This window comes from Falco biarmicus, chromosome 7 (assembly GCF_023638135.1).
Source record: "Falco biarmicus isolate bFalBia1 chromosome 7, bFalBia1.pri, whole genome shotgun sequence".
NCBI lineage: Eukaryota > Metazoa > Chordata > Aves > Falconiformes > Falconidae > Falco > Falco biarmicus.
The window spans coordinates 45,863,224-45,875,517 of record NC_079294.1 but is presented as its reverse complement, the minus strand read 5'-3'; the positions used below and the strand labels follow the sequence as shown (position 1 = coordinate 45,875,517).

Sequence of the window (12,294 nt, the reverse complement as noted above, 5' to 3'; positions counted from 1 at the left end):
AGACTGATGGGGCAAACAGAGATGACACAGAGAGCTGTAGCTCAGCAAAGGGAGAAGGTAAATAAATTGGAGAGGCTGAGAGGAGAGGGAAGGTAGAGTTTTGGACACCAAGCACTGCTGAAAGAATGAAAAAAGGACAATACATTTGTTATCAGGATATGGGTATTAATTAGACAAGGGAGACACTGGATGGTCAGCCAAGGTGGAGAGCCCTTGGTGAGGATTTGAGAGCTCCTCAAAGGGAATTGGCTGAGAGAGGGTGGTGGTGACCAAATGAAGCAGCACTGGGCATCTAGGAGTCATTGCCTTGGAAGATGAAACTCCCCTGTATAGAGAGGGTTAGGGATCATGGTATGAACCAAGGAGAGATTATGCAAGACATCAGTGTCAGGGAGATGATTGGAAGGAGAAGTCTTACCTGGATAGTACAGGTCACAGGGGGTTGCGTGGTAGCAGGTTGGGCTATGCTGCAGGTAGCAAAATGAGGAAAGGAGAGAGCCTGATGCCAAACAGATTGGCAGGAAGCATGGAGAGGAGGAGATGGTGAAAGAGGGGAAAAAACAGATCTAGTGATGTGAGGACCTTAGGGTGAGGTCAAGTTTTTAGGGAGGATGTTTTAGGTCTTTACTCCAGCTTTATAGCAAAAGCAGAATTGGAGCACAAAAGAACACTTGCAGTGTTTCCTGCTGACCAGATGCCTTTATTATGTGAAGCCACCTCTGGGGAGGGCTGATTTTTTTTTTTTTTTTTTTTTTTTTTTGTAAGCTCTGAGTGCCTTGATGGACAATAATAGAGGAGGTTCTGGAGCACCAGAGGCAGCCCCTGCAAGGAAACATGGTGACTTTTTGAGCTGCTTTAGGTGGTTTGGTGCAGACTGCTGTTGCAGTAGTTGGGTCTTGGATTAGCTCTGTATTTCAAGACATTCATGATGCCCAGGAGGAAAAGCAAAGCAGAATAATTTAAAACAGATGTGCTTACAGGTATGTTGGAGGGAAGACTCTGTGCCTTCAGAGCCACCCAAGTCTGAATTTATTTGTGGGGATAAATGGTGGTCAGTGGAAGGGATTTTAAACTAGGGAAAAGTCTGAAGTATTTATGAATAATCTTGACTGGACTTGTGCAGATCTTTCTTCTTACTTTGTTCTCTCTCCGATCTTCTGCTTTCCTGAACTTAATATTTTCTCCCTTAAGGACTTTTCATGAGACCCATTCTTTATTTTCTGTTTTCAATAAATATATGGAATCTCACTGTTTTCTAGCTACCAGAGTTTCTTTTTCCTTTTGGTTTCTTCCCTTCTTTCTGCCCTTCCTAGCCTGTGAAGAGGAGCACTTCTCCCACCTCCCCCCCTACCCCACCCCTCCCAGTCTGCCTGCTTTTTTGGCTCCTGGACTCATGAACACCAGTGCTTACTCTGACTCCGTTATTTGGGGCTCCTCAGCTCGATGGCAGTGGCAGCTGCGCTGGTGGTTTTGCTGCAGTGGGAACGGAGCATTCCATAGGTAAAGTGATAATGGTGACTTTCCTGTGGGATGTAATTTGACAGTTTGCACCTGTTTTGCAACTTTATTAGTGACTTTCACGCTGTCCCAATAATGTACTTAACTATTTTAGTACTTTGTTAAGACAGACAGACTGACTTAGAAGGCAGAATAGTAAAATGAGACTGGTAGCTAAGTGAATATTTAGTTCCCATGGCTGACTTGCAGTCACTTGAACACTCAGTTTACAGTGTGCAGGATGTGGTTTGCAGGGCAGATGGACTTTCAGTGAGCTAGACCGCTTTGCTTGCTTGTGCTTATGGCAAAATAAGACATCCCACATTCTCATTTGTAACAAAAATGAAATGTCAAGCTGAAATAATGCACCAGTACTAAAGCTGCAGTGCTTGATCAACTGCAGGATTACTCTGAAGGTACTTTTAAATTCTTTGTGAAATAGCAGTGAATTTTGGCTTTCTAAAATGTCCCTCATCCTTCCTGGTGAAGGATAGAAGATGTTTCTTTTGGCAGGACATTTCAAAGAGCTTAGCCAGTACCTCATTCAGCATCAGTTAGTGCTGCTTTGCTGGTCATCACAGAGTGATGTTCTTGGGGTTGCTTTCTGCTTTGTTGGCCTTTTTGTGTCCTCAGTGGTGGAGCTCACTTATTAAGAAGCAGTGCCCTGTGGAGCCTTTACTGGAAGGAAATGACTCAGGGGAAGTTAATAACCATAAAATTAACCTAATCTAAATGTTATTAGTGAAGTTTGTTGGAGTTCAGGGCAAGGTTCAGAATATTCTTTGATAATGTGTCTCAAGCATATCTTCAGGAATTGCTTATTTCTGCTGAAATTTGAAGTTACCTTCTTTGGGTCAGAAATACTCAAGTCTCTACCTGCTATGATGGAAGAACATGCATCTTGCCTTTTCCTGCTAAGTGCTATTTTAAATGGTGCTGCAATTTCAGCCTGTTATACCTCTGAGAAGTGTCATTTCCGAACCAAAGTCAGTTAAGTAAATCAGAGGAATGCTGGGCTTTAAGAAGCCCATGTGTCTCTCCTCTGTTTAAAAATACTTATTGTGTGGGATACAGCTTCTGTGCTTGGGTGATTCCCACTACATCATTTAATGCTGTCAGTGACCATTTAACTTGCTAACAGTAGGAATAAGTAAATGCCCCCCTGAGAAGTTATTTGCCTGGCAGTATAGATGTCAAGCCTTTGACTAAGCATCTGAAATAAAACCCAGCTGAAGCAGGAATGGATCCTCTGTGGATTTTCTAGATGTGCACTGAAATGTGGAACTGAAGGAGCTGGAGGTGATGAGAAAGGTACGTCTGTGGGGTTGGTGTCTTGAGGCAAATGAAGTTAACCTGAAAACCTAACCCACCCCAGAGCTTTTATGGTAAAGGAGGCTTTACCATATGTGCTATATGTGATCAGGAACATGAAAATACCTCATTTCCCCCTTGTTCAGTCCCCCTCTTTCCTGCCTGATATTTGCCTGAATTCTAGTGCTTCAGATGAACCCTTGTTAGCCATGTCCTTTATTTTATCTCTCATCCTTTCCACTCCCAAACGTGCCCATTTCTTCCCTGGAGCAGCCTAAATGAGCAGAATGCTTTTGTTTTCATACCAGATTGTTTTTGATGAATAACACAGAGTGTGATATCCTTTGTAACAAAACCAATTTATTGCCTGGTAAATCATTTTGATGCTGGCTTCTTTATGTGTACCGGGAGCTGATATCAGAGGGCAAATTTTAAAGTGATCTATTTAAGTAATTAATTTAATAATGAAGGGCTAGTTAGCACCATTGTTTCTATTTCATTACTTTGTAGTTTTAAAAATGCCTTTATTACTTTTTTGTGATAGAATACAAACGAAGCTAGAATTCTATTTTGCTCAGCCTGACTGTTTAATGAGTTTATGTCTCGCTGGCAAGTAAGTCCAACTTTTTTGTCTAAGGAGTATGCTTAGATTCATGTGGTTGTGCCTGCCTTAGCTCAGTTAGCTCATGAAACAGAGCAGGAAAATATTTCTGGCGTTCAGGTAGCTGTATTTTCAATACGCAGCTATCTATACAGCGTGCAGCCCGGGAACCAACATATTTCTATATTAGGTGTTGACATTCTTGCTTACATAAAGATTAACCTACACAGGTTTTCAGCAGTTTGTCATATGGTACAATTGTAAACAGCGAGTATGGAAGTACAGCAATATGTTCATCTGCTCTTGCTTTGTTTAACATCATTAGTGAATGGAGCTGGAAATGGTATGTGGCAAGCTGCAGTGACTAGCTGTTATTCTGAGATATATATATATATGTAAAAGTCAGTTCCTGAACACTGGTCCTGACTGCTGAAGCAATGTTCTTTGGCCAGAAAAGTGTCTGAAATCTGCAAGCTGAAGAGAATAAGGAGCTGATGTCACTCATAATAATTTTGTAGCAACAACCTCAGAAAACTGCTGGTATGGGAGAGCAGAAACAATGGTTGGAGTGTAACAGTCAGCAGTCTTGAAGATCTGCCCTTTGGTGTTTCTTAAATCTGGAGAAGAGCTGTGAAAATTCCTTCTGGGATTCCTGTATGGAAATTGCTTGAATCCTTGAAGATGCGCTGGTTGGTTGCTTCTGAGAGAAGGATCAGCTCTTGGGACTGTACAGCATGAGGAAGCTCTTCTGATGTCAGGGGTACCCTGCAGGTTGGTTTTGTCATCTTCCAGAGGTCTTTTTGAGTTTATCCCAGAGTGGCTTTGCCTGGTCTTTCTGCATGCTGCCTGAATTCAGGTGAGTCTTGATCATTGCTCACTGATGAACAAAGCCTTGATTCCGTACTTTATGAAGATCTAAATAGAGGTGGGGGAGAGCAACAAGGATTGTCAGAAACTTGACCTGTGAGGAAAAGTTGGAAGGATCGGGACTTTTTAATTTGTAAAAGAGAAGATTGGGGTTGTAGTGGTCTTCATACAGGTAACTCATGTCTGCTGAGGAGGTGAGGGGAAAATAAACAACATGAATTCCAGAAAGTCAGGTTTATGAGAGACATAAGATGTGAATTTTCTAATGGTAGGACTAGTTAAAAACTGGAATTGATTGCCTTGGGAGGCTGTGGACTTGCTTTCACTGGAGATTTCTAAGAACAAGTTAGACAAATATATGTTGGAATGTATTAGGTGGAGTCCATCCTACTATGGGAAAGTGTAGATAACCCCTTAAAATCCCTTCTGGATCTGTCTTCTTTGGTCAGCTGTGAGCATATGACGTTCTTAATATGTCAACACAGCTGATTTTTTTTATTTCTGCCTTGCTGATTTTAATAAGGGATAGTGAGAGAAAATTAAGAGGTCACTCAAGTGAGAGGCTGGAGTCCAGTCCTGAATTGCAGGATTATGCTGTGTAAGAGGCAAGGCATGAACGTAATCTCGTATTGGAGATACTTTCTCTCGTAATGTTGGCTTGGTAATATCCCCACAATATTAGATGTGATTTGACATTTTGGAATGTTTCAGAATAATGGTTTTCTATTGAAACTTTATTACCATCACACATTATAAAAATTGTATTGTTTGAGGCTGTGCATTGTGATCCAGACGAACTAATAATTTATTGAGGAAGCTGAACCACTAAAATAAGGAACATTAATTGTTTGCTCTTCCTGGCAGTGCTTCTCAGCTGAATTGCTGGGGCAGCTAAGCAAACAAAGGTTTGGTGCTGTAGCTGTGCGATGATACTAATGTGACAAAAGGGTTTATATCCTCATGAAGCTATATATGCATCACAGGAACCTAGTAAGCTTGTTCTAGGGGGAAGAACAGACTGTAACCGCAAAACTTAACATATGCTTTATAAGTGATTCCTTTGACAAAATTTATCTTGTAGAAATACGCATAATGCCTGTCCTTTCCAAACCTTCATGACAGATTTAGGCATTCCCAGTTTTTTCTTTAAAAATGTCTCTTTCTGAACCAGGTTTTATTTTCCAAATGGAATGCTGTTAGTGGAAAGAGATACCTTGTTTGTTTTTAAGTTTGCTTGGGATTTTTTTGTAGCAATTGCACTGTTTCATTGTGCTACCTCTCTAATTTTAGAACCATGAATCAAATAGTAATAGCAATAATAAAAGTAATAATGCCAACCAAGTTTATGCTGTGAGTTGCGGAAGGCTCTGGACAGAGTACCGGAGGGTGTATTGTAGGACATCCGTCTATTTGTTGTCTGTATTGACAAGTAATTAAGGAAACAATAACTGGAACTACAGATACAATGGCAGACTGACTTTCCCACTGCTTCCTTTGGAGCTGGGTTGCAGTGGGAAAGGCTTGGAATATTGGTTACGTGGCAGAGGAGTGATGCTTTGTTGGGCTGGGACCTGGGATAGTTTGGAAAAGTCTTGCTTTAGAGTAGAGTGATTGGCAGTGTAAACCTGTGTCCAGAAGTCTGCAAGCTTTGCAGAGGGTTCAGACTCAGGATAAAAATTGCTCCTGTGTTGTCTGTCAAGGTGAAACCAAAACTCTTGAGTAAGTGTCCTCTTGGGTAAACTCCAAAGTTCAGGATGTTTAAGGCTTGGGCTGTACACTTCTTTGGCCTTGACCCTTTCAGTGAAGCCGTTAAGCTTTCTCACAATATGAATAATGGCAATGATATCTGAAAGATAAGGCTGGCTAATAACACTGAAACTGTTAATATGTAATGAATCATAGTGAAATGAATGGGCAGAAGTTTTCTTTTATTATTTTTGTCATTGGAGCTTAATAATAGGAAGCAGGACTTCTCCCTGCTCTATTTCTGACTTGTGGTGGTTTGTCCGTAAACCCACTGTGTCAAATCCTCTGTATCTACCTCAGTTGCTCAATTTCTAGTATGTGTCCCAGTGTATATTTCACAGCAGTCTTTCTTCTGAAACTGAATAAATTCCACAAAATGTTAAGCAAAAATTTTATAATTTTGCATAGTTATGAAAGTTTCAAATGTACTTTTCTTTTTCATGAAGAAATTATGCCTGGAAAGGAACACTGTTCTTTAGGCATTTAAATTGTGCTGCTTACTTTCACAGCTATAAGGTGCAGAATGTGTGCAGCGAGTGTAAGCTAGAAGCAGCCTGCTGTACATCAGAGTATCTGAAATGTCATGTTAACTACATAGGCAGAATTTAAAATAAAAAAATTATATGGTTCTTTCAGTGGGCAGGGTTTGTAGCTACTGTTGTTGTGCAGTCTTACTCCCTAGATGCTGAGCATTATGTAATTGATCTGGCCATGGTTTTCCTCACTGGTCTCATCCATGCGTGGCAGAAAACCTAGTAATCTGTAAATTGTGTGTGGGAAAGAGCAGGTTAGAGACTGTCCCTTGTCATTTGATATTTGAGTGCTCCTGCATGTGCCATATATTAGTTTTATTTTCTACCACGACACCTAGCCATGAGAAAAGAACTCTCCAGAGCATCTTAAAAGACATCTTCTATTAAAGTTGGAAAGAGTTAAGCAAAATGCAGACAGTAGATCTCACAGCTGGAGGTAAAAGCAATACACGCAAGTGTCTCTCATGTGTTTGAAGAAAAGGCATAAGAGAAGAGAGAGGCTTTAGAAGAGAGGCATAAGTACATGGAGCCTAGTTTCCCTTGCAAGAATGTTTTTTAGAAGGATGCCTTGTGGAGGTTGAATAGGGAAAGCAAAGGTAGGTAGAAAGCGTACATCTGTGTCAAAGCTGTGACAAAATGCTTGGAAAATGCCCAGAAAAAGAAAAGACTGTAATACTTAATTTTTGCATAGTATTCCCTACAGGTCATCATTTTTCCCTGTAAGGAGAAAGAAGTTGATACTGGAGAAGGTCAGACAGCCCACTGTGGTGCTGAAGATAGATGTGAGGGCCTCCTGTGCAAGATTAAATTTGAGAAAAAGAAGCAAATCAGGAAATAGGCATGGCACCCAATTAGGCTCCTGCAGAAAGTGATCTGATTAATATAAGCCTGACTTCTGTCTTTCAGATGCTAGGCAAAAAGGGTCCAGCTTATGAGAGCTTTTCCTCCCCTGTCTTTGCGGGACAAATTCCCCCCTGAGAAAAGGAATTCTGCAGAAAAAAAGAACTGGAAACTTAGGTGTGAATTCCGTAATGGGTTATTAGATAAGGACTGCAGAAAATCCAGCACTCGAGTGTCTCAGAAATGTCTCCCTGTAAATACGTACTCTCCCAAGTTTTACTGAAGTAATGAGTTTTGTGAAGTTGGATTTTGTTGAATTGAGTTAGGCCCATGTCCCAGCCAGCTTGGCCTATATTTTGTCCCAGTGAGTACTGGGCTGGGATGCCACAAGGTACATTGTTGGTGCTGCAAGAAATGCATAAGGACTGATGAACCCTTCTGTGGTGTTCTTTGCCTGGACCAGTACAGGAGCCCAAGCAAAGCATATGAAGGCTGCTGCCCAGCTGGCTTTTGTAGTAGTTAAAGAACTGACTGTGCTTTTTGTAGGAGCTGAGGATGACAACTACTTGAATTCATATTCAGAGTCTACAGTTTGAGAGTGCTGTTTTCCTTTGCCTAAATTGCCCTATTCTTTGCATTCGATCCTTAACTTTTCCCTTTCAGAAAAAAACCCCAAACAACAAACAAAACCCAACAAGCTGTTTGATGGTACAAGATGTCTGTGATGTTTCAGCTCCAGAAACACCCTAATTTTAATGTCAGACAAAGTAATTCTTGCATTCAAACACAGAGAGGTTGTAATTAAGCTTTGTGCACTGCTACCTGAGAAGAGATGCTTTTTAGGTGTGAACCACATACATCATTATTAGTGCTGTTGGCCTGTTGCCCATCAAAGCACTGATTATTTTCTACAACACCTACTCCAGTTCCTCTGCTTTTTCAGTTTCCTGTTATCTTGCATGGACATCAGCAGTCCCTTTGCCAAATTTCTTAGTAAAATCATGGCACTCCAGACACATAGGAAAAGGATTTATCAGCACAGTAGCAGTTAATTGCTTTAGCTAGCATCCTTTGAGCAGTGGAGATGCAGAAAGTGTGTGAATACTGTTGGAAGTGAATAACTTTGAAGGTTGCTTGGCCTTGGTGGGAAAGTTAAGACAACTAGTAATGACTTTGCTATCTTAGATCTGCTTTTTGAAATAGTCCAAAGCTGTGTTACTGAGCTATTTTGTGAGATGCTCTACTTTAAAAAGGCTGAATTCTCTGTTTATTTGTTTGTATACTTTGCTTAGCTTGGCCTTTTTGGGTGCATTTACTCATTGAGTGTTAGTGCTTAATTAGACATTTGAATGTGCGATTCCTGAGTAAATTTGTCCTTTGTATCTCATTCTCTTTCACGTATGTTTCCCAGAGGAGCTCCTTCAGCCAGATCTGTTGAAGGAATAATTATTTCATCAGGATTTAATGTATATCTTGATTGCACTTTGAAGACATTCTCTTGAGGAGTTTTCATCATTTCAACAAGGGTTCATAGCATGTATGCAAGGAAATAAACATTATCTTTCGTATTAATCAACAAGATGATTAAATAATAACCACAATTGTTAATTGGTACTTAGAGACAGAGGGTAATGACTGTCTTGAGTTCCACAATGAGAGTACTAACAGGTAGAGACTCTCTTCTGCACAATAAAGCTGCGTATAGTTTAGGAGGCATTATGGTTTAATGTGCAGCTGCAATCATAGTGAAGTTGTGCAACTGTTTGCCTGGTGTCCTGTTTCAGGTATATGTTTTCATATTGAATGAGGTATTAGCAAGGGGATTTGAGATTTAGGCACTTAAATCAGTTCTCATTGCCACCAGACCCCTGAGGTTCTCTCTGAACCCAAACTTGCAGTGTTTTGTTTTGCTGTGGGATGCAGTTCCTGCTGGTTTCAGGATGCAGCAGGAGTCAAAAGCCGTTTCTTTCCTGAGAGGCAAAAGTCCAACTTGTCCCTCGCAAGACGGTGAGTGGCTTCTGGCTCCCTCTGAGTTTGGAACTGAAGCCTCATTTTTTCGTCACACAGGTCTTTGTCTTTTTGTAAATACTTCAGTGTTTGTCGAGGGAGAAGGAAGCATGCGGTAGGTCTGCATCTCTAGAAGTTGATAAAATAAAAAGGTCCAGGAGTTTAACACACAAGGTTGGGAATATAGAGCATAGGACTGGGAACTCTGGAGATCTGTATTGAGTGTCCTGCCCCTTTACTGACTAGCTGTCTAATCTGGACCCAAGTTTTACTCCTCAGAAGCAACCAGTTCTTTGGACTGTAACCTGTTTGAAGCCAATAGTGCTGCTGGAAGAAACTGTGCAGCCCTCCTGCTCTCAGCATTCAGGTTTGCTTCTCACCTTCCATAGATACAAGCAAAGAAAGAGTTCCCTGTTCTGACCGGCTTACTAAACTGACTCAGCCTGAGGCTACCTGATGACTAGATTTGTGGCAACTCATTAGGGGTCTAGATTTAACCTGAATTTGATATGACAGCAAAGCGCTGCCTTAGTTTCTCTATATGCATGTTGCTTATAGTACTTCACAGATGCTAGTGCCTGTCTGAGCTCACTGAAAAGTACTTGGAGACTCTGGGCTGAAAAGCACAGTGAAAATACAAAGTAGCCATTGCATAAAGAGACTTTTTGTTGTCACATATTTGTAAACTGATTTGTCCAAAGTGACAAGCCTTTATATTGCAAGCATGGACCAGAATATTGATTTGTCCCCAGAAGACCTGTTGGCATTGGCAGCATGGTCTCAGGTTGCCCGTAGATGCTGGTAGTGTAACACTGCGTTTTTGCTGGCTTAACAGTCATTCAAAGTACTGTTAAAAGATAGCATGTTGGATACTTTTATAATACATATCTCAGGGTGGGCTATCTACTGACAGTCTCAGGGTCAGATCCCACATTCAGGTGGCAAAGCTTTTCTTGGCTTTGAAAGAGCTGAGATTTCACCCTCATTGCAACCCCCAGCTGTCCAGTATGTGCTCTCTAACACATGTATTTGTTCTACGTAACTCTGCAGGGTGACTTTTTTCCTGTATGGGTTTTGATATAGAGACGAGTTTCTGTTTTTGTTTCTTGCTATACTTTTTGGTGTTGCTGATGGGGAACAGCAGAAAACCTGATTATGTTCCTATTCTTATTCACAAGGAAGAATGTTAAAATTTTAATTGTATGTTTTAATTTTTCCTTTTTCTTCATCTTTTATGTTTTGAAATTCTGCATTTCAAAAGAGGATCATTATCATGCAGAACATTAAAGCATGTCTTTTTAATAGCTTTCCCTTTTAATGTGAAAGAATGGAATTGAGGAGGAAAACCCAATCTGTCTTGAAGGAAACTCTCTGTTAGATAAGGATTTTCAGTGCAGCCACCAAGACAGGATCTTGAGCTCAGCTGACTTGAAGTGTTATCCTCTGCCTTGAGTAACTTGTAGAGTACAAAGAACCACTTTCATAATGTTATCACCAGCAAAGTCCATCTGGTCCTGCCAGTGACAAGATTATTTCAGGTTTTTCTTACATCACTGAGATTTTAGCATTTCAGGATTCAGCTGTCAAGCTGTTGGGGGGTAAGAGGGGAAGTTAGATGATAATTGAAACTCTGTTGGGGGAGAATTAACTGAATATTCTGCCAGTAATTTTTCTACCCATATTTCCTTCTATTACTCTCCTGATGGTCTGTCCTTATGAAATCAGATTAGAATGCAATGACTTGATTTGTTAAGCAGGCAGTGATGACAATGAGCATCTGTTTGTCTGGTCCAGGTTCCCATTAACACCTAGTAACATTGTCCTTTCTTGCTATTACTTTTATACAGAGCAGCACAGAAGCTTAACCTGTCTTCGAAGAGAAAGAAATACCATCCGCCCCTGCCACACACACACGACTTCTCTATTTATGCTACTAACTTTAGTGGCATCCTGCAGCTCTGTCCTCCCCCAGCACCACCATGCCTTCTGAGAGCTGTGTCCAAAATCAAGGACAACCCTGGCATTGGAAAGGTAACTTCAGATTTCGATTTTTTAAAATAGTTTTCTAGATGAATTTTAGCAGGGCTGGAAGTTGTCAGCCTAGAGCAGGGTTGAAAAGGCTCAAGAGAAGGGTCTTGGGATACAGAGAGTGCCACATCCAGTTAAATGTGCCTGAGAGCTGGTATCTCCTGTTGAATTTGGAAAGAGTTGGTGTGCTCAGAGCAGATTCGGTGCTAGAGTGTTGGCTTCCTTTAAACCAGTTAACAACAGTGGCAACAACATTGGAAAAGGTTGTTTTGTCCTCTGTTCTATTAAGGAGACAAAATTTCCTTTGATATCACTGGTCCAAAACCAGTGCGCATACAGACTTTGCCTCTGGCAGAAGTAGTCTCTGTATTGCCAGCAAGGCTCCATGTCATGGTTTAACCTCAGCCAGTGACTAAGTACCACACAGCCGCTTGCTCACTCCTTGCCATCCCACTGAAACCAGAACACTAAGCCACTGGTGCTGGTGCTGTCTGTCTGCTGAGCTTAAGGAGATACGTTGAGGGGGCTTTGTTTCCCTCTGCTTCACACGTCATTGCAAATCAGGAGTATGGAAATGAACTAGTAGGAGAGGAATAGATGTCTCTCCAACTTAGGAAATCCAGCACCTTTCCAATTGTAAAATTTGTGCTAATTTTATTTAAAGTTAATTAAAATACAGCCCAATTATTTAGAGCTTTATTCATATTTATAACATTATTTATAACTGTTTAATCACTCACACAGTGGAGTCTCAATACTTATTTACTTAGGTTACAAGAGATGAGCGTTTGAAGATAGAATTGAAGTATGTAATGTGCACAGGAGAGCTAAAATGTACACCTTGAGTAACCATACAAATCAGCA

At 40.9% G+C, this 12,294-nt stretch overlaps 1 protein-coding gene across 1 annotated transcript in view; it reads left to right on the top strand.

The window, feature by feature from the left end:
• Positions 1-12,294, top strand: part of KIF26A (kinesin family member 26A) — a 102,575-nt gene that overhangs the window by 58,406 nt on the left and 31,875 nt on the right. Inside the window, exon 5 of the mRNA XM_056347032.1 lies at positions 11,250-11,433. Within this exon, the coding sequence (XP_056203007.1) occupies positions 11,250-11,433 (184 nt within the window). The remainder of the gene's footprint in view (positions 1-11,249; positions 11,434-12,294) is intronic.